The 23,507-nt window shown below is 35.8% G+C and overlaps 1 protein-coding gene across 1 annotated transcript; it reads right to left on the minus strand.

Moving 5' to 3' along the window:
• Window positions 1-551: 551 nt before the first annotated feature.
• PROSER1 (proline and serine rich 1) lies at window positions 552-22,843 on the minus strand. The gene is made up of 13 exons (XM_001368123.5): window positions 22,633-22,843; window positions 16,165-16,230; window positions 13,842-13,910; window positions 13,180-13,274; window positions 11,337-11,430; window positions 10,793-10,903; window positions 9,334-9,417; window positions 8,405-8,483; window positions 7,950-8,045; window positions 5,568-5,609; window positions 2,997-4,746; window positions 2,444-2,594; window positions 552-1,970 (listed from the first exon to the last, which is right to left on the minus strand). The coding sequence occupies exons 1-13, from the start codon at window positions 22,675-22,677 to the stop codon at window positions 1,848-1,850; spliced, it is 2,805 nt and encodes a 934-aa protein (XP_001368160.1). The 5' UTR covers window positions 22,678-22,843; the 3' UTR covers window positions 552-1,847.
• Window positions 22,844-23,507: the final 664 nt, after the last annotated feature.

Genomic DNA, 23,507 nt, shown 5'->3' on the forward strand with positions numbered 1-23,507 from the left:
AAATCTCTATGTGTCTTAAATTTCAAAATTTATCAAATGACTTACACCACCTATCCTGCAGGGGTGTTTTTGAAGATGACATCAAACAGTTCTCTAAACTGCTATAAAAATGTTTGCAGCTACTATTGTGCGCTAGGCAATATATTTTTTTTTAATGAAATAACTGTGTGGTTAAAGTAAATGAGAAAAAATGGGATTCAAAAGAAGTTTTCCATTCTTACCCCAGTCTGGTTAAGTAGTTATACAGGTATGGTTTCGTATATTTTTGTGTCTAAAGGTAAATAATTGCAGACATAAGCATGCCCATCCCTCTTTTAATTATCCAAAATTTCATTTCATTTTCATATTTAAGTGATTACTCAAATTTATGTTCCATAGTATGAAATTAATTCAGATAGGCAATAGTTTATTAGCATATTATATAGTAATTTTTATAGACTATAACAAACAACATAAAACAAAGTTTTTCACTTACCCAGGTCATATGAGCTAAGTATCCAAATATTTATTTAAGTATTTTTTCAAGCTAGAAAAAAGTAATCACTAAAAACTTTGTGCCACATCTGTAAACTTTTATTTTAAAAATTGTGTTAAAAACTAATCATACAGGAATATTTTTATTAATAGGCTTAAAAAGTTTTGTTCCCCTGTTAAAGGAAAATACATTAGCAACATCTTCCATCAGAGACCATCTATAAAAAAGTAAAACCTCTAGGTGCTGAAATGTTCTACAGTAGATTTTCTACAGTTTACACTTGTAATCACAGGATTGGAGACTACTCTCCACTGCTTTTCTCTAAAATCTGGTAGATAGCTGTCTTGAACAAATGACTTGTCATGTGTTACACTACCACAGGTACTTAAAATACAGTGCACACTGCATTTCACTAACAAAGCAAGTCTTCTCTAGATGTTGTCATATCATTTTTTTCCCGGTATTTAAGCACATCTTTCAAAGAGAAATACTAAATCCCATGACTGTAAACATTCATGTTTCCAGTACAATGAACAACAGAGATGGCCTAGATGCCAGTCAATTGTTTCCATTTGTATGGATGCTGTCACCATTATTGTTAAGAAACATCCTGAAGGCAAATTATTACAGGTTCAGCTGTATTTCTGTAGGAAAGAATGCCTAGAAGTATAATTTTACTCAAAATACCTGAAAGTCATTCTAATGACAAGAATAAGCACCATTTTTCTAGTTTCTTCTTGTCCAAAATATATTCTTCAGTTTAGTTCAGCAGTATGTGCAAGACATTTCTTATTAGTATTTTAAAACTATTGGAGGCAGGGAAAAGAATGGGAAGGGAAAGGTATTCAGGAAGGAGTCTCATGTCCCCTTCATGTATACACAGAGTTCCTATTTAGGCTAATAGGAACTACTCATGCATACTAAAGGGAAAAACCCTAAGGGCCACATGCAACCTTTAATCCCTAGGCACAACTATTACTGATGTCAAGAGAAATCACAGGCAGATTTAAGGCTGTATTCGGCTGTAAAGAATCCAATCTCCTCTTTGCCATTCTTTCTATATAGAACACACATACCAAAATTTCATGGGATGGGAGCTGATAAATACAAAATACTTTTGTAATATTGTTTCCCATATGGTTTGTCAGTACTATTTACATGGGAAAGTGTCCATGTTTAAAACTGCTATAAAGAAAAATTGCAATCACAATTTAACTCTCTGAGATACTGCAATTTCCCCAGAGTAATCTTTATTCTCATTTTCTTCTCCCCAACTTTTTTTTTCCACCAGGGTGTTCACCACAGTCCTTAAACAATTTTGGTCTTGTTCCAAAGGAAGGAAAAAACAAATGAACACTTAGGAAATCTATGTTCACTGCCACCCACTTTGGGAAAGTCCAGTCTGCAATGAAAATGGGGTTCCTGGTGCTGAAGGATAACTAGGAAACCCATCAGGCTGAGTTGGATAGCTCTCCAAAGCTGAAGCTGAATGTACCTAATACAAAGAGAAAAAAATCAATTTAGAAAGCTGTTCCAGCTATAATTGTTAAGAGAAGTAGATTTTCACTTGTATTTGGCAAATATACAGATAGAGTATAGTGGGAAAGAAACAGAAAAATTTTTAGTTGGGACAACTCTAACTACTAAAATATTTTTTGAAGAGTGCTTCAGCTCCATTAAACACAAGAATGCTAAGTTTATTGATCCAAATTTTCTTTTAAAAAATCCAAAAACTATGAAAACTACAGAATAGGAAAAAATAATTGAGTTAACAAAGCCAAGACTATGTTATCATTTTACAGAGAGCAGTATGATTTGAAGGTTTGGGAAATGAGAGCAATTACAATTTAGGTGAAAGAGCTGAGAACATAAGCACAGAAAATAATTTTTACTACAAAATGTTAGGAACTGATTCTTGGCACTTAAATTGTCACCATTCTAAAGTACTTACAGGTATGACTAGTTTACCTGCTGTAAGAGGGCTGACTGTGCAGCTGCATTGTGCTGCAGTTCCTGCAAGGAAGACTGTGAGGGGTTCTGGGAAAATCCAGGTATTCCGGGGAGGGACAAAAGTCCAGGAAAAACAGAATTTCCTGCAGCTTGAAGTCCAGATGACAGTCTGTAATAGCCAATTGGAAAAAGTTGATGCACAAGATTAAATGTGTAAAAGCTAGATTTCCTACATTTATCAAATATATTTCATATAAATGCCAAACCTTACCATCCTGATTTTTCCAAATTCAACAAACCAAAACACTGAGACCTCATTATCAAGTTTATAATTGCAAGATCATACACGTACCTATTTTACCTATCTATGTCAAATTTGCTTCAAGAAACAACTGCTATTATTCCTGGTACATTATCATTTATATTAAATATAAAAAAATACATTTATACAAAGAAAAAAAGGCTATTACGGAGTATTTGTTTTTTTTTCCTTCCACCTAAAAAAATCTTTTAAAGTATATGCAAAATTTAAAATAAAGGTTTTCATGCAATCTCAGAAGTAAAAACATACCCAGCTTGTGCAACAAGTGCAGAGTTGAAATTGGAACTAAATGCAGATGCAAATCCTGGCAGAACTGGAGCTGGTGATGGAGCTGTAGCAGCTGCTGGCAGTGGTGCTACTGCTGCAACTGTGGATGATGCCTGGAACCCCGGGAAGGAAGGGAGTGCAGGAGTAACTGTTGGAGTGTTGGAGACAGGGAAGCCATGATAGGATGGATTTGAAGATGGTAGAGGTCCTTGAGGAACTGAGAAAAGGGACGGGACAGCAGTCGACAAGTTGAGGGGAAATGGTGCTGCTGAGACAGGGGCTGAGGCTGGAAGACCTGAGATAACAGCTGCTGTAGAACTTGGATGAGGAACTGATGTGGTGGAAGCAGTTGTAGGAGTGGCTATTAATGACCCAGGAAGAGTTACCGAAGGATTAAGTGCTGGGTTACCAGTGAGAGGAAAGTTATTGGTCAGAGAAGTGAAAGGAGGAAGAGCAGTAAACACTGGGGCAATTGGTGTGGAGGAACCATGAGGGGTCAAGGAGAGAGGGGTGGAACCATTGAGGGGAGTACTCAATGAGGAGAGACCTGATAATGTTGGATTAAGGCAAGTGGACAAACTAACTGGCACTGACGCTGCTGCTGAAGTAAATGCACGGCCTAATGCTGCTGACAGGCCTAAAGTGCTATGAGAGGGATTCACAGGATGGGACGATGGGCCTTTGAAAGCTGAAGGAGTTGGGCTTGTAGGCTCAGTTTTGACCATGACAGGGATACTTGTAACGGGGGTAGCTGGAATCTGCAGCTCTGGATTGCCTGGGTGAGAGCCATGCAAAAGAGAGGCCGAGGAACCACAGCTAACTGGCAATGCTGTCGATGATGATGTAGGAGTGGCTAAAGGAGATTGTGCTGGCAAGGAAGGGGGAGTGGAACTTGGATTGGCTACGGAAGGCGATGGAAGACCTGGGAACATGGCCATGCCTGGAGTGGCAGACCTCTGGGGTGTTGATGTAGCCGATGGTGTGTAGCACTTGTTAAGGGATGAAGCAGGAGAGTCAGAATTTTGATTAGTGAGAGAAGATAATGAAGCCAAAGCAGAAGAGTTGATTGAAGATGTATCATTTGACGTGAGAAATCCTTTCAAGACAGACAGAATAGGATTATTTAGCCCAGGAAGACTGGTGGCAGGACCACCAGCAATTACAGAGGGAGCTGGGCTAGATACCACTTGGGGAGTAGGTGTTAAAGACAAAGGGAGTCCAGCAAAAACTGATGATAATGGAGCAGGATTAAGGTTATTAGTAGAAACAGTTGTAGAAGTAGCAGGGAAAGGGAGGTTATTAAAAGGAGCAGAAGAAGAAGCAAATGCTTCATTGGGAACAGGAGGAGCACAGGGTGTAGCAGAACCCTGTGGGGTAGGAAGAGGAGCAGCTGTAAGACCTGACATTGGAGTCAAGCCAGAAAAAACTGTAGGGATAGAGGCTGAAGTTGTATTATGGACAGATGTAACAGGAACACTGGGCAGGGAGAGGGTTTTGATGACAGTTGATGTTGGGATTGATGACTGAGGCGTATGGATCGCTGAAGAGCCCTGCCCTGGGAACACAGGAAGGACAGGAGTGGAAGAGTTCATCCCAGAAATGACTGGAGTTGCTGGTGCTGATGGATGATTTACCGCCTTCACTGGAGATGGGGTAGGGACTGGAGTAGCAACAGGTGTTGAAGGATTAGAACAATGAGGAGAAAAAAGCTGATTTGAGTGGGAGGAAAATGCTGTAAAGAAAGAAAGAACGAGCATTAGTCCCACTGTGAAATTTAAGATTTATTCATGTGTTAAACCCCAACTTTCCTCTTAGAATCAGTACAGTGTATTGTTTCCAAGGCAGAGAAGAAATAAGAGCTAAACACTGGGGCTTAAGTGAATTGCCTGGGTTACGACAGTAAGGAAGTATCTGAGGCCAAATCTGAACTAGGGACCTCCTGTTGCTAGGACCACTGAGCCACCTAGTTTCTCCCTTAAGATATATTTTCAAAACAAGAAACGACAACTTAATATCTACAATTGGTGATTTTTTTTTGCACATAAACACAAAAATCATATAACAAAAGAGATCATAGAAACAGCATAGTACAATTAGAAATAAACTGGAGTTCTGGGCTCAAGTCATAGCTCTAATGGCTGATAATCATGGGACCCTGCTCAAACACTTCATCTCAATGAACACTTCAGATCAACATCTGTAAAAAATGTAATTATTCCTAGAGTATTAATTTCAGACTTCTTGTGAGGAAAATACATTGCAAGCTTATGGTAGCCAAGGGTAGTAGGTCCTGAAACTGTTTCCACTCATTAAGAAACTATGAGAATAGAAACTACTACCATCAACACAGATAAAAAATTAAATGTTTTAGAGTTGGTTAGGGACACTAAGAAATTAAGCACATGGGCTGGCCTTGAACTCAGGTCCTTAATGCATCAAGGCCGGGGCTCTTGTCACTATATCATACCACTTTTCTTTAGAATCAACAAATAAAAGTTAACAGGATACAATTTAAAAAATAGTAGTTATCCTTTCAGTAAATCTGACACTTACTTGGATTTTGAGGTTTTGATGGATTAGAAAGTTCTTCATTTTCTGTAGAGAAAAAATTAGAATGATTTTAAGGTCCTAGAACTGTTTCAACAACTGATTAAATATGGGTGTTACATGGATAAGGTTCATTATGAACATCCTACTGTTTCACAGTAAAGGAACAGGTTCTGAAAATAAGGGAACACAGGGGCCATCTATTCTGCAGTGCTCACATTGTTGTTAAACTCACAATAACATTTCCAGAATTCTTTTCAATCCACAAAGGCTGGGGTCCCATTTTAGTCCACAGAAGAATGTACTTCAAGTATTAATACATTATTTAAACAGAATTATGATTTGGGATCCATCATCCAATATCACATCTTTATTCCACACCATCAAAATTATTCAGGGCTCTAAAAATCCAGAAGGAAAGGACCTAAGAAAGTTTTCAGGGACAGAAACTAATTTCCCTTGCTGATCTAAATCTATGATCCATATTCTTAGGCATTTAGGGAAGCTCCCTCAATGTGCATGTGTCCATATTGCCCACAACTGTTAAAACAACATGAAATAAAATAAAAACATGGGAGAGGTGACTCTGAGGGCAGTTTTGTATAGAGGAGTCAGGAAAACCTGGGTTCAAAGTGAAGACCCAAAGTTCTTGCCATCAATGTCCGGGACATTTCAAATGGTCCAGCATCAGAAAATGATATGATTTTACAAGTGAAAATGACATCAAAGAATAGGCATAACTAACTGCTTTTGCTGTGAAACTCTGAGGACTATGGGTCTTTTCCATTTGATTTGCAGCTGAAACATATGTACTGTCTACCCCATAAGAATGTGAGCTTCTCATGAGCAGGAATTTATATAGCCAGCACTTAATACAGTGTTTTACATATAAGAAGTACATAATAAATACAAGCCTTTTCCATTCATATATTCTTTCACATCCCACTTCAGACACTGGCTGTACTACCCTGGGCAAGTAATCCAACCCCTCTGTGCCTTAGCTTCCTCATCTATAAAAAGTAAGAGTTGGACTGATAATCTCTCGGGCCTCTTTAGATTTCAATTGTGTCCAATAGATGGCAGTCCAGGTTCAAGCTTTCTTGGTAAGATCAGTTTGATCTGGATCAATAATCACTACTTTGATTTCAGTGACCACAACTCAAGGAAAGGCTTCTCTCCTCTGGCCCCTATGACTCTGCACAGTTTGTGCCTGACATTTCTCAGCATTCATCCAGAAGCATGGGTCATTTTCTCAACTGAAAGTTGTCATTGCTCTAGTAACATCCTTTTAATTCTTCCTGTGCATAATGAGAAATGGCTTCTCAAATCCTTTCCACATCAGATTTATGGCATATCAAATATGTGGCAAATCTCTAATTTCCACAATTTGTATATTGTTAAACCTCTCATTAATTATGGACTATTATATATCCTGATGAAACATTCTTAGATTTTTTTTCTTCACTAAGTCCTATGAATTATGATACTAAGACAAGAACTACAGACTCACATCACCTGCACATCCTATAAGTGTGCCATCTATGTCTTCATCCAATTCATTAATAAAAATTCTGAACATCAAAGGACCAAGGACAGATGCCTGGTGACACACTACTCCAGACCTTCTCATAAACTGACAAACACATTAATAGTAGCTCTGAGCTTTGTCATTTAACTAATTCCAGCTTCAAAGGGTTATACTTCTAGCCCAGTGGTATCAGAGAGGAATCCCTGGCTAATGGTATAAAGACTTAGAAAATCATCAATTTACCTTTATCTATGTTGTACTGTATTTTATGTTGTTCAACATTTTCTCGGGACATTTTAAAGTTTTGCTGGCCAGGCTCCAGGGAATGAGTCTGACATCTCTCTTCTATACTATATAACTGAACCTCATCCACAAAGATAGCATCAGAAGCTTCAGTTGCGCTGGTGAGATTTTTAGCACACTCTCTACAGCATTCCCTAACCATTAGTCTGATAATCCTGCCCAAAATAGAAATGAAATTAATCTGGAATCATCTGTTCTTGATAAAGCCATGCTAATATTTAGTGACTCCCTTTCTATGTCACTTTATTTTTTCCAGTATCTTCTAGCTCCTAATGTTTCCATCATAAGATAATAAAAAACAAAGTATCAATTTTTAAAAAGAAATAAAGTGACAAAAAAAATGCCGAGATACAAAAAGCATCTTAGCACTATTACATTCTGATTAATCTCTTGACCTCCCAAAATAATATGGGGGAATAGATTGTTTCAGGAATTTTGGGTAACCTGTTTTAAATCACTTCAAAATAAGGCTATATGCAGCTGTGCATTTTAAAAAAAGTAACCTTGTGGACAAAAATGATATACTCCTAAAATCTATGCAATAAGACTCTGCTTACCTGTTGCCACTGGGTTAGGAGTATATGGAGGTGGAGGTGGTACTCCTGGAGCTATGACATTGGCCAATGGTACTAAACCTGCATTGTTGTAAGCACCTAGAATATATATATACACAAGGAAATAGATTTTGTTGCAAATAAATAAGTCGATCTTATTTAATTTCAATCAAAATATTGACTAACTTCCATGACATTCATTGTTATACTGACCAAAGCATCAGACTTAGTAGGACTTATTTTATATAACGTAAAAAGAAAAGTCATTTAACATTCTAAAATAAACAACTGCTTCCAATTGATATGGTAAAATATAGTAGCTGATGTAAGAAAAAACTCATTGAGACTCTTTGGGTAATTTTTAATATAATATTCTTTCAAAAATTCAATCAATTAAATAGCAAACAAATTAAGTCATATATACACACAAATCAAGTCAGAATCAAACAACGTCTTACTTGGTGCAATTGTTGCATGAGGTCGGCAGGGGGGTATAGGATATGGAACAGGTTTATGTGGATTGTAAGTTGCAGGAGCCTGGATATGGATAAAATAATTTCAGTAATTATAGTAGTAAAAAAACAAATATGAACTACAGCCAAAAAAAAGTTCAAATAAACTAAAGTGTCCTAGCATACATACTAGATACTATAAGGTATTTTTTCCTGTCCAACTACTCAGTGGTAGTGATGACTATCTAGTACCCAATTAGATTTCCATTTCAATCCTAAATTCTAGTTGCTTAATTTATATCCTCATGTAAGTCACTTAACTTAGTCTATTCTTCAAATGTCAAATACCAAGTGTCAACCTCTTAACCATTAAGCAATGATGATGTGGTAGTTTCATATTGTTTTTAGAGTTTTTTGAAAAAGCCCTAAAACAGAATCAGAAAGGCAATATATACTATGACTATAACAAAGTCAATAGAAAAAAAAAAGTGGGGGTGGAGGAGAGGGAAGTGTAATTATATGTATCAAACCTGATTTCTTCCTTCATAAAGAGAAGATGCACCTTCCCCTTTTCTTTACTGAGGCAGCCTCTGGTATGGAACATATAGCACATAGTTTTTGACTTGGTTGATACCTTAATTAATGTAGCTAAATTGAATGGCCTATTTCTGTTCCCCTTTTTTATTAACTGCTACAAGGGAATGCTTTTGGGGGGAGAAGAAGAATATATTTGGAGAAGATAATAAAAACAAAGCCTATTAATTTTTTTAAAGAAAGAAAAAGTGACAATCTAATAATACCTAGATGCAAAAAAATTAAATTTGTATGTAGTACCAATGACAGATTTTTCACAATTAGTGAATTTTTTGACAATAGTATCCTCATATCTCAAGATTCCTAAGAATATATAACTGTATTTTCTATTCCACACATACTGGTTTACATGGTCCAAGTATCCGTGCAGCTATTCCTTTGCCTTCATTTGTACAATCTTCACCATCCTTTTTGATAGGAAATCCCTATAAAAAGGAAAAAGTTACTCAGAGCTATATTATTCCAACTATAGAAGGTAGTATAGTAGTATATAAAATATATATAGTTTAATGGTATAGTAATAAAGAGTATAATATAAGAAAAACAATATTGGGCTGAGAATCAGAAAATATGAGTTGAATTCTTACCTCTAGCACTAAACTAGAAATCATAACCCTGGGGTGATTATATACAAAGAACTTTTTGTCTTGCATACATACATACACACTAGATTTAGAAGCAGTAAATAATGCCAGATCTGGATTTCAGCCCTGACACTATGTAATCATCAGCCTTAAAGTAAAGGTAAAGTAAAGTAAGCTCTTAAAGTAAAGGTTACTTCCACTTTATCAATTCTTAAGACATTATGGTTTCTGATTACAGTTCCATGCAACAAAAAGAAATATCCCTCCCTTTTCCTTTAGGATCTCTGATTCAATTATAGGTTGTCTTTCAACCAATAAAACTAAATACAGCTCCTCTAGGAAATGGTCCTCAAGAGATGCTGAAGCAGAAAAATTCAATACCCTGCAGCCAATATGGGCTTTTCTGGGATGCTGAGGAACCAATCTTCAGAAGCTTCCTCATATATCTCAGATTAAAAGACAGTCTAGCATTTAAGGCCCTTCAAAAAGAACACAATTACAACTTGCCTCAGAACAAAAGAGCTTAAAGCATGTAAAATATTTACAAAGTACTATGTAAATATGAGCTATTACTATTACTATTACTTCCTTTCAAAAACATTACATTGCAAAGAAACTGGAATATTACATCTTCATTGAATTTGACCTTACATGACCAGCTTCACCAAATTCAAAGTTGTCTTCTAAAGCCCAATACTCCCTCTTCTCCTTCAACACTGCTCTGAATTGTAACCAGTCCTCCACAACTCAGTTCATATTCACACTATTAGTTATGCAGCCTCAGATACTTAACTAGCTGTATGACCTTGGGCAAATTACTTCACCCTGCTTGCCTCTGTTTCCTCATTTGTAAAATGAGCTGGAGAAGGAAGTGGTAAAACACTCCAGTATCTTTGCCAAGAAAATCCCAAATGAGGTCATAAAGAGAGGGACATGACTGAAAACAACTGAAGAATGGCATTTAGTTTCTAAGATCTCTGCTCTGAAAAAACAAGGGATTGGGGGGACTGGGTGGGTAAGCAGACAAAGCAATTTATTCCATGTCTGAATTATTATAAATTCTGAATTGCTAAGATGTACAATAATAATGAACTTGCAATTCTGATGACAGAAGATAATCTTCACATTTTTTTCTACCATACATTTTCTTTACAAATTACATTTATATTAAACTTGTTCTTTACCCACAAAAGCATCATATAATTGGTTTTCTTACTGGGAAAGTTCCATTTATCTGACTGGGTTTCCCTTTAGGATATGGATTGCCAGGAATCATTCCACAAGAAGATATCATGGCATGCGGAGCTTTACAACCTCCCTTTAAAGCCTGCAATAAAAGCAAAAGGAAAATAAAAATGAGACTTTTTAGAAACTCATCAAATAGCTAGTACTTGAATATGTCATAAAACAATATTTCAATAAACCCATTAAATGGCATAATAATCCTAAGAGAACTGAGGGAGAGAACAGAATATCAAGATAGCTGCATGATGACACCTAGGATTAATGTTTACTTATTTATTAAAATTTTCTTCTCATAATCACTAAGAAATGACAGTGACAGAAGTGCAACATGGGGAAGTTCCTTTGCCTCTGTGGGCCTTAGTCATTACTTTCAGATTAGGAAACTGGGAGACTAGATGATATCCCAGATCCCCTTTATGTTTGAAATTCTAGTACTCTATAATATTGCTTTTTGTAACTATAAATTAAGTCCCAAAACACATGCAATTGTTTAAATAAAATCTCTACTAAATTACCTGCTCAAGAATTCTTCTACACCGCTTCTTTTCAGACAAATTAATCCTGAAAAGATCTTCAATAAGGCGATAATTCTGTGCATCAATAATGTTCCTACCAAGAAAATAAAGTTAGTTTATTTAAGTAACCTGAAGTTCTAAGTGGACCATGGTATGAGAACTGATAATCTTTCTTTATAGAGATGCAACTGTTTTTCACATACCACTGGAGAAAAAAAATGGTTGAAAATTATTTACATAGTACTACTTAGATGAGTATTGCTTACATTGCAATCCAACTAAAGAGCTTTATTTTATAATGACTAGAAAATGTAACAAATAAAGTTGGCGTAACTGTGATCAATTGATGTGCACTCTCTTTACTCCTCTTGCAAAAGTGGGAAGTGCACAGGTATGGAATGCTGCATATACTGTCAGGTATTTTTTGTTTTGAATGTATTATTTAGTCTCCCTGATTTTTTTCTTTAAAAAAATTTTTTTTTTGTTATAATGGATAGTTCTCTGGAGGGGAGGACAAAGAAGGATATAGGGGAAAATTTAGATAATGTAAAAACAAATATTATTAGTTTTATTTTTAAGAAGTTGTTAAGAGGTGATGCTTCATTTCTGTTAATTTCTAACTCTTTCATAACACTTGATAGCTTAACAAATGCTTTTCCAACAACTCGGATGAAAAGAACTCAGAGTTCTTTATTATCTGCCTAATAATTACAAGGGGCAGACCTGAAATTAATGTCTAAGACCTCAAAGATATCATAAATCTCAAAAATGAAGTTTTGGATTCTTCACTCTTTAACAGAAGACCATCTCTTTAAGAGGACAAAATGAAACAGTAGAAAGTGGGATCAGGTGATCAGAATTAGAATGTACTACAATGTATATACTACCTGTGCAAGTTTGAGCAAGTCATTTATCTTTTGTGGTCCTCTGTAAAATGAGGGGTCGAATTAGAGACAAGCTCTTTATTATCCTATGAACTGTGATAAAGGATTAAAAGGTTTGCAATTTGCAAAAACTGAGAAATGCAAACCTTAGAGGATGATTGACAGTAGTGTGTGACCAAGGGCCACATGGGAGCCTAAGCCTTGGGATCTGGCAAAACTCTATGCCCAATGGTTGCTCCTTCTTAGAGTCTGCTCTCCTGGAAGGACCTAAGGCTTGAAGAAGATTTTCACTGTGATCAACAGAGGAAGGAGGTTTTCTGGATCTGGCTGCTGGCAGCATCAGTGAGAAGATCTCTGAACCTAATTGGACATCTAACAACTTAAGATCCTGGCCCTATTTGATTTGGAATCCTGGTGTGAGATTGGGATATTTGGAAGTTAATGTTTTAGCTTAGTAATACAGTTTAGTTAGTTATAGATATTATCTTTAAATTAAGTATAAGTTTAATCACAAACCCTTATTCCTTCCTACCCTTCCCAAACAATGAATCAGAATTTATTTATCTGTTTTCCTTTTGTTCTTTCCTCACCCCAAATCCTACCATAACAGAACTCAGTATGTAATAGAATAAAGTAGTTATTCTTATGTCTTCTGGGAAACAGCACTAGGAAGTATTAAGAATTCAAAAGGAAAAAGTGTAGAAAAGTAGCAATGCCAATTCCACAATCCAACTTTGTGTTCTCAATTTGGGAATTTGCTAAATATGAAAAGGGTTCTATAAGAAGTACAATGGTTTTTCCTAGAAAGAAGTAAAATAAAATCATAATTCTCTTTCACCAAACACTATCCAGCACTATTTAAAATTCATGGCTACTAAAAGAAACATTTGCTAACTTCCTTAACAGACTAATTGAAATGTTTTCATGTGAAACAAAAAAGGTCACAAAGAATTACTCACGAAGCCAATAGTTCAAGAGCAACCAGTTTATCTTTACTGAAGGTGAAACAATTGAGGATGTTGACTACTTTCACTGCAGGGACAGCCACCATTTTCTACCAAAAGAAATAAGAAAAAGTTAACAGACAAATCAGCATTTATTCCCTTGCCTCCAGTCTCTTCAGAATGATATAGTTTCTGTGGCCTTTGGGCAAGTCACTTCTGCCAATTCAGTTTTTTCATCTGTAAAATAAGGGATTGCATTAGATTGACTAGTGTCAATACTGTCTCATATAGGAAGCTAAACCAGAAGATGTTCAGGTTCCTTTACTACTCTTGAATATGACATGATAGAAGGCAATGTTGGGTTTAGTTAGCTGTGGAAGTTCAAGGAATTTATTGTACTTTTTAGAGCTTCAATTTCCTCACCCTATAATGATGGATCTGAACTAGATGATCATTAATATCTCTTTCAGTTTTAGCAACATGATTTCAAGACTATGTTGGGTATAATAATTACCAGCTTCTTCAAAATGTAAACCCAACAATTTAAAGTCATTTTGCCTAATACACAAGATTCCAAACTGTCTAGAATTAAAAAGCTAATAACTAGGCAAAATATTATAACAAAGAAGAAATTTAAGTCATATATTCTAAGAAAGAAGGGAGCAAAATGCACTTACATGTTGTAATGCTTTCACTGCCTTCAGCTGGGGTTCAGCCCAAGAAAAGTATCTCAGTAATTCAACCACCTGAAAGAAAGAATAATTTAAACTCATATGAGTCTACTGCAAAATTAACTATATTTTAAAATAGTTTTTCTATGAGTCTTATGACTATCTCTATGTTCTTCCTACTGTTTGTCCCAGAGTAAGACTAGGGTTATGATCATGAGACCTGAATTCATCTGAGGTATAAATAAAGTATGAGGCATATCAGAAAATTCCTATTTCTAAAAAAACAAAAATAATTTTCATTACTGAGCTGCAATATTAGTCATATGACTACAAAGACAATTTAGTTGGTAATGAACAAGTGGGAAAATTGCATATAAATATTAAATACTGGTTAAAAAAGTTTTGGTCAAAGACTTAGAGATTTTGAAGCATAGACACTTTGGAATCAATGTGGAAGGGTCATATTTTTAACTACTGAAATAGACTGTACAGCATTAGTACCAATATCTGTTTCTCAAACAGCACAAGCAACTAGTGTATTTCTCAAAAATACGAAGAGAAGCAGCACCACAGATTATGCTATTTTGGGCTACATCGGATTATATCACTTGCAGCTGGACAGGAAAAGAAGCCCTCTGGGATGTCAATATAGAAAATGGGTTCATCATCTTATCTGGATAGTTTAAATAAATTTAAATCAAGAGAGACTCGTGCAATATCATTACTGTCACTGAGGTGAGAAGTGGTGATGGAAAAGAGGGCTAAAGTTAAATCTGGAGCCAGGAAGACCTGAACTTAAATCCAGCCTCAGACAACAAACTAGTTTATTTGACTGAGGGCAAGTTACTGAACCTCTGTCTCAGTTTCCTCAAATGTAAAATGAAGATAATAATAGACTCTATCTCCAAGTGTTATGTGATAATATCTGTAAAGAACTTAGCACAGTGTATTGCACATTGTAGGTGCTTAATAAATGTTTGTTCCTTTCCCTTCATCCATAACATTACCTGGTCTAGACTCCACCTCCCCTTCTACCTCTCTTTAGCCTACAAGTACCTTGCTAACTAGTTCAATTGGAAAGCTGAAACATTAAAAAAAATCTGAGTTTTAATCTTAATTTGACAACTACTTGCATGACTTTACAAATACAATCTGGTTTCTCTGTACTTTATTGTCTTGTGCGGTATTATCCCATTCTTACCATTCTTATCGGCTACTAGGAGACAAAGCTTAAGAAGTCAAATTAGTGAAGAATTTTTTTTTTTGTTTCTTAGAAGTTGCTATATAAATGAGATACATGAATGGTAAGAATGCTTATACCTTTTTAAAAGGTTGCATTGTCAATGCAGTAAAAGGTGTCATCTAGAACCTGACTAACCAGAAAACTTCCTAACCTGGCATCTTAATAAAAATCGGTAACTACTCAGTCAACATAAAAACACTGAAAATAAGTCAGGTAATACTCAATTGTCTTTAATGACTTTAGCTCAACAGAATATTTTTAGTGTAAAAGGGAAAAACAGAGAACTTTTTCTTAAAACTCTATACTGAGAATAAGCAGAAAGCTTTTATTGAAAGGCTTAAAAAATAAATGCTAGTTAAGAAGGTAAAAGACTTCTAAAAAGAAACTGGAAGATTTGTTAAAGCAATAAAGTTTGATTATAAGATTACAGAATTACAAATCTAAAGTAGCCCCAGCATTACTACACAGAATAAATCTTGAAGCTGAAATCAGTTCCATTCCCCTGCCTTCCCTTACACTCTTGCCAATGAAAAAAGAAAAAAACGCCAAAATAGAAATTCTTGAGAAATGCTGGATAAAGAAGTTCCAACATTTAGTACTCCTGGACCCATTTTTTCTTACTTCAATCTATACTTCTCTACTCCTTCAGAGGCCATTTCAGATTTGCATTTCTATTTGTAGTCTAAAAATGATTACTCTAATAAATCCTTTTTTTAACTGGCCAACATAAGTCCTATCTATTTTTAGATAATTGTTGCCATTCACACATCTCCCTCAAATAACAAACCTGATAACAGTGATCAAATTATGGTATTGAGCTTAAAAACATTAGATTTACTCTGGAAATTGATAGAAGTTGTTGCTATTATTGTGACTAATCTAAAAATAAAAGTTTCAATCCATAAACTAGACTGCTTTTATTTGGCTTTTTCCAGCATGATATAAAGAATTCTAAAGGGCTTAAATAAACACAGCAGTAAATGAATCAGGGGCTCAAGTGATCATCAAGTATTAAGGTCTTTTACAGGATAGTATTGTCATGAAAACAGTTTCAATGCTAAAAACAAAAACAAAATCAAAAGGTACCTGTTCGCTAGAGAAGTATCCATGCACATATTCAATTGCTTTTAATTTGTATTCTGTTAAAACAGCCTAAAAAAAATGCACAGAACAGTTCCATTATATATGTAAATAGCACGAATCAGTAACATTCATGAAAATTGTTCTGTAAAGTATCATCAAATAGGCCTGGGTATCACTGAGCAGCAAGACCACAGAAATTCAAGAAATGGTAATACATATAATAACAATAACAATAAAAACAGCTAAAATTTCTAGAGTGCTTTAAAGTTTACAAAATGCTTCACAAATATCTCATTTAATCCTCAGGATAATCCTAGTGCTGTTATCCCCATTTTACAGCTAAGGAAACTGAGGCAAAAGAGAATAATGAAGGGGTTTGCCTGGGCCTCACAACAGCCAGTTTCAAAAGGATTTATACTCCAATTTCTTAACTTCAAGCCCAGTGCTAAATGTATTGCATCACTTGGTGGCCTGATTTGCACCTGAATAGGAAACCATCCCCCAACAACCACCCTGATAGGTGTGGTTCTATTAGCCTCAGTCTTGAGTTTGGTGGGTCCAAAACCCACCACCTCTTGTAGCAGTTCTTTTACATTTTGATAGCTGTAAAAGGAAACAAACATTATATATAGCTGAAAATACCGCACTGAAAATATTTTTTTTAATGACAAAATATATATAAATAAAAGCTTCTTAGAAATACAAATGGAAGGTCTAGAAGGGGCAGAATTAAAGTTATAAATGGTGGAATAGTTCTGAGGATAACAAAATTAAAAGATCATCCTCCTTTGCTTTCTTAAATGTTGTGATCAGTATCCAGTCACTCATTCGTAGCACTCAAAACAACATGGATTTTTCTACATTGCACTCTCATTCAAGTACTTGAGACTGTCTTTTTCAACCAACTTTTCTGTTCAACTTTGAACTAAATTGATTAATCAAGTTTGATGAAGGAAAGCATCCATTATAATTTCAAGAATCTGTGCTATCTTTTGGGGAGGCTATATTCCTTACAAAATTTTATCATCTTTATAGAACATATTTTTTTTCCTCAATAAGGGTCATGTCACTTTTCTCCAAGTCTTTCTTAAAACCAAGGCAATATTAAATATATTATATTAATGTGATTTCAAGGTTCTGAAGTATCTGATGGTTCAATAAGTTATAGGCAGGAATTATATGTTGTATATATGCATATACCCACACTCATAAATATATACATATATACACACTATCATGTATATTTAAAAATATATTACCACACTATGAAAATAAATCACATTTCTTAAAATAATATCAGCTTAGGTCTGCATGATATGTTAAGGCAGTGTGGTGAAATAGAAATTGGAATTAGGTAATCTGGGTTTGAATCCTAGCCTGCTACTTTTATTTATGAGTTATGATAAAAATCACAACTCTGGGCCTTTATTAATTCACCTGTAAAACAAAGGGACTAGACCAGATTTTCTTTAATGTCTCTACTTGCCCACTCACTGTCCAACAACCTAAAATACAGTCAGAAGTGTGGAGAACTAGAATACAGTAGGTAGTAAAGTTAAGAAAGGCATTCTTTTTCTAGGAGGTAGGAGTCTGAATAAATTTTGGAGAGTAAATTAGAATAATTGTATCAAGAATACTTAATAATATAGAATTACAGAAAAAAGAGGAGAAAATAAAAATGACAAACTGGATGCTAAGGAAGATTGCAGAAACGTGCATCTCTAGGCTTTAATTTCTTCAACTGCAAAATCAAGGATTTTGGTCCCTTTCAGTCAAAATTCTACAGCTACTTTTGACTATGAAATTTCCTTCACTATTTGACAAGTAAAGGTCTTACCCTAAGATTTCCTGATGTTTGACTTTCCAAAAGGAGGATTGCAATAGCCATTCTAAGTCCTCATCATTATAGAATAGCATTCTGATCACAGATACTGAAAGACATAGCTTCTCTGAAGACACATGAAATTTCCCATCCAAGTACATTAGAGTCTATTTTTATACAATTTTCCATTTTAGAAATAAGAAAACTACCAGGATGATAATATACCTGGTTGCTTTCAGTCAGGACTAGAATCCAAGTCTACAAACCTCTAGTTCAGTTTCTTTCTACTGTCACCATTATGAATGAACTAATGTTTCAATTTCTAGTCTTAAATGGAGATCTATTGTAAGTATTATGGTCAGATTTTATATGAGAAGAATAACCTGAGATAAAACTAAAATTCCAATACTCTACTGGTAAGGAGCACAGTTAATGTAAATATGGGTTTTAACTTTAAGTTCATATTTCCTTAACATATTGATAGTTAAAATATTTCAACTATAAAACACATAGTACAAAGTAATTGTTAAAGTGGGTTATAATCTGCATGTGTCTACATTCCAAAGTGTCACTAGCCACTAAGAGTATATGAAGTTTACTTTCATTATTGAGAACCAAGAATTCTCTTTTTTTCCCCCAAGTTATTTCAGTTATTCAATTTCATGATGAAACTAAAAACATCCACTAAATAGCCAGCATGCCTCATGTAGAAAGAAATATGAGAACATCTCAATTGTGAATAACAGTAAAGGGGCTTTTGGAATTAGTTTATGCTCTAGGTCTCAGGCTTCACTAAGACCACCTGATCTCACCCCCTCTCTAAACCCATAACATGGATGTCTCTATCATTTTACAATTATGTAGACCCTCTAAATAAACTTCTTATAAAAAGCTTCCAATTGTTCCTATTATTCCTAAAGTTCTTTTGTAAATCATCTGTTTGAAACTGAGAATTTTCCCATTGAATCAACTGTTACATAAAACAACAACAACAAAAAAAAAGCTACCATTTTATGTTTTGAAATGGTTTGAAAACACTTTAAGGCTTATAAAGTATTTTGCTTACACTATCTAGTTTTCATCCTCACAACCCCTTGAAGTATTGCAATCTGCATTTTACAGCCAAAGAACAAAACTTCAAGTGAGCTTCAGTGAGGCACCCATATTCACTGCTGTAAGGTATCTGAAACAGGGTTCAAACTCAGGCCTTCAATTAAAAATCCAGGACTTGTTCATTATTTAATATCAGACTACCTTATAAAACCTTATAAAAGGCACAATGTTGATAAAGTTGAGTACTAATAATGAGCACTAGTCTGATTTCTGGGTCCTAGGCACAAAGAACATAGAAAATCTTTTTTATTTCCCCATCTATAAACTTCCTATTGTTGCCCCACTCCCCAAAGCCTTAACAGACTTGCAGATCTGGAGTTAAAAGGGACCTTAGAGTCCATCTAGCCCAAACTCCATGTTTTCAAAGGAAACTAAGTTCCACAGTGGTAAAGTGATTTTTCTAAGGTAATTTAGAGTAACCAGTAGTAAGCTTCAGAAATGGGATCTGAATATAGATCTTAATTCCAATATCCTATCCACTACACTATGCTACTTTGAAGTCCCTCATTCTACCAGCCTGTTTCCCTCAAAGAGCTTTTCAAAACAAATATCCAAAACAAAGCTCCCATTTTCCTTAGATTCTCTAGAAACCCTTACCTAAGATGGCTGTAAAATCTAGTTGAATATAGTTTGACTATCTGATAGTCTGGCACTTGCTTTCATCTGCCAGGCTGGTTCAGGCAGATAGTTCCAATTTTTCACAGCCTCTCCAAAAACCATTTACTCTAAGATGGTAAGCACTCTGAGGATAGGTAACTATCTTTTTTCTTTTCTTTTTTTATTTTTTTTAAGTCTCAACACCTCCACTAATCTTGAACATGGTGGGTATATATCTTCTTAGATTGGATTTACTATTTCCGTTACTTTCAAAACACATAGATCCTCTCTAAAAAAAAAAAAAGATTTTTTTTCCAATAAGCTCCTACTTTAGTATCAGTCAGGATTTTCAGCAATGAGAGGAGGGAAGGAAGAATAAAGGTAGATAAGAATTAAACCTTAACATACATGAATTATTTGTAAAACAACAAATGTATATAGTGATTTAAGATTTACCAAGGGCTTCTTACATCGAACTTATGAAGTTATTGTTCCTTTTTTACAGATAAAAAACAGACAAGAGTTAAGATATGTGACCAAAGGAAAGCACTTAAGTCTCAAGGTAACAAATCTAGTCCACAGGCACCTGCTCATATTTAACTTCTGTGTTAGACAATGTATTTGTGTAAAGTCATTCCTCTAGCTAAATTACTCTTTAGGGGACCCTCTACCCATTAGTATTTTCTAGTTATTCCCCAAAACCTCAGGAACCCAAAAATGTTTTGATTATAGAACACTTAAATACAATTCTTTCTTGAAAAAAAAAATTGAAACTTCATCAAATGCATAAATTCAAAAGTAGTCCATACAAACATCAAGTGCCCACACTTCAATGAATAAAACTGATTGGTAATTAGCATATCAATTGTTCATAAGCAAAGGAAAGCTTCCAAAGGGTTAAGACAGAGTTCTAGTTAAGCATTTACTAGACAACTTATTTGAATTACAAATTCTTTTTTTCATGGATACTCATTAAGAGAAATATTAGGTCCAGTCAACAAAATTATCATGAATTCAACATCATGTGGACTTGAAGTCAATGATATTTTAAGGCAAATTTAGTTTAATTGGTTTCAAAACAAAAATTTTAGCTTGTAAAATAATGTGCAAATTTAGTGTGAAAGGCATTTATAAGAAATTTTAAATAAAAAACGTATTTGAAATGGAGTCAAAAACAGAAGACAAATTAAGTGATGACAGCAAGGTTAGTATTTTATAGAAGTCAATGAGTTTAAAACCAAAACTAAACTTACTAGTCAAACTCTATTCAAATAAACTTTAAATCTTTCAGGACTAAATGTCTCATAAGCTACTCCAAGGAGACAGCTAGCTGGAGTACAGCTGGACCTCTAGCCCAGAAGTCCTGAGTTCAAATGCTCCCTAATGCACTTAATAGCTGGATGCCCTGGTGCAAACCAGTTGAACTTTCTAAGCCTTAGTTTCCTCATCTTTAAACAGAGAATGTAAAATGGAGAACTAAAGTTAGACATAATTCTAGGGAGTCTATTTCATACTAAATTTACTTTGCTCAAACTAGGAAAAATATAATAAAAGGAGTTTTTTTTTTGGTAACAAATTGGGACAACTTCAATGAGTTCACCTACTTTTGCTGAGGATGAACTACTACATTATGTAGTTAAATTATATCTTTTGGGGGCAGCCGGGTGGCTCAGTGGATTGAGGGCCAAGACAAGAGGTCCAAGATTCAAATTTGGTCTCAGATACTTCCTAGCTAGGTGACCCTAGACAAGTCACTTAACCCTCATTAACCAGCCCTTACTGCTCTTCTGCCTTGGAACCAATACACAGTACTGATTCCAAGACTGAAGGTAAGGGCTTAAAAAACAAATAATAAATTTTATCTTTAATGTTTTGCTATACCAAAAAAAAAAAAAATCTTTGCTCCAGGACAGCTAGGTGGCTTAATGGATAGCCTAGAGAGGTTCTGAGTTCAAATATGACCTTAGACACTTCCTAAATGTGTGTCCTCAACAAGACAACACCAATTGCCTAGCCCTTACCCATCATCTGCCTTGGAACCGATATCAATTCTAAGTGAGAAGGTATGGGTTTAGAAAACAAAATCTTGGTTTCTTCTGGTTTGTGACAAATAGATAAAAATGCTCTAGAGAGAACTTAATTTCTGGAATTTTTAATCAATATTCAAATGTTTCAGTAGCATCATTCCAAAAAGTTAACTAATTCTTCTCATCAAAACAAGAAATTGCTTGCTTTTTTTTTTCTGATTTAATCTTGGAAATTAGAAGAAAACCATTCAGATGACAAATGGTATTAAATAATTTTGTCCCAGGAGGACTTGAGAATCATACATTGTTAATAATCATATTTAAGAACTCTTTCCTGATATTAAGCCAACTACTAATTTTGGAGATACTGTCACCTCAAAGTTTGAGGGCCTAACTGGAAATGAAAACAAGTCAGATTCCTCCCCTATTTCTTTTCACTCTCTAGATGTAAAAATCTGTTTTGCCGATCCCCTCCCACACACACATTTTTTTAGATATGTGTTAAATGAGATGGTTCTCAGAGGGGAGTGGAATATTTTGAAAAAGCCTCGTGAAGAGAAATCAGAAAACAAAAATATATAGTGAATATAGATGCATGTGTTCACATATACATGTGCATATATTTGTGTACTTATACGCATGTGTGTACATGTATGCATGTGTGTGTACACACATAAACATATGGATATACACAAGCGCCTTTTTTTTTTTAAAGAAATGACACATGAGAAAAACACTAGAACTCCTGCCCCCATCTCTCTGGTCTAGCAATCTCTAAGGCTTTGCACTAGAGCATCCTATCTCCAGCTGGATCAGACCTTTTCCCAACTGCTCAAAAAAAAAAAAAATCAGAAAGACAAGGCCATTCTACCGCACTACTTTAAGCCACCTTTTGAAAGAACATTTTTTTACCTTTCTAATTTCATCCAGCACCGTTTCAAAGGACTTTTTATCCATCTTGACTGCAGTCTAGACGTAGTTAGGTTTCCAACAAAAGCATTCGTACTCGCACTGTTCCGTTTTCTTTTAAAAAGTCACTAAGATTGAGGTATCGATAAATGACCCCGTAGGGAAGACAAGAGCTAGAGAATTATTAAAAGATTTCGTTTTTAAAAAGGTTGGCTAAAAAAGCAGAAACTTGGGAGAAGGAAAACAAAACAACAAATCCCTGTAAAGTTTCTGTTCCAGTTACGTACAAACACGAAGAGGACAAGACCGTGGAGGTCTTATTCCCCCAGTGAGTTACAAGCAGAGAGCGGGACTCCTGCGAACACTGGGTGGTGCTTGAGGCCCAGGGGGAGGAAGGAGGGAGAGCCCCGAGGAGGGCAGAGGAGCAGCAGCAGCGGCCGCAGCACCTGCGCCAGGGCTGCAGCCGGGGAGGAGGAGGCAAGGCGCCCTGCACCTGTCCCCGCCTCCACCACCGCCGGCCCGCACGCCTGTCACAGTCGGCCCGGCCCCATGGCCAGTAGCGCACCCACGGCGCTCGCTCGCTCACTCTTTCACTTCCTTGCTCAGGTCCCCTCCCCGCCCGCGCCCTCGACTCCACACACTTTGGGCCGCCGCGGCTGCAGCAGCAGCGCAAGGGCTCTCTTTGTTACCAAAACCCGCGGCTTCCGGGAGCGGGCAAGGCAGCAGAGTGCCAGGAGAGCCGGATGGAGGGGGAGACTCCTCGAGGCAGGGGGAATCTCGAGCAACGAGCAACGAGGCCCCGTAAGGTCGCCAGAGGACCGGCCACCAAAACTCCACCTGCAACCCCCACCACTGAAGGGAGTGAGGAGGAGGGACCT

This window comes from Monodelphis domestica, chromosome 4, assembly GCF_027887165.1.
Source record: "Monodelphis domestica isolate mMonDom1 chromosome 4, mMonDom1.pri, whole genome shotgun sequence".
Taxonomy (NCBI): Eukaryota; Metazoa; Chordata; class Mammalia; order Didelphimorphia; family Didelphidae; genus Monodelphis; species Monodelphis domestica.

Excerpts from the sequence above, each read along its gene's own strand:
- PROSER1 (XM_001368123.5), bottom strand. The coding sequence starts at position 22,677 with ATGGATAAAAAGTCCTTTGAAACGGTGCTGGATGAAATTAGAAAG. Across the intron at positions 11,431-13,179 it reads GCTCTTGAACTATTGGCTTC|GAACATTATTGATGCACAGA; the intron begins GTGAGTAATTCT and ends TTTTCTTGGTAG. Across the intron at positions 10,904-11,336 it reads GTAGAAGAATTCTTGAGCAG|GCTTTAAAGGGAGGTTGTAA; the intron begins GTAATTTAGTAG and ends CTTTTATTGCAG.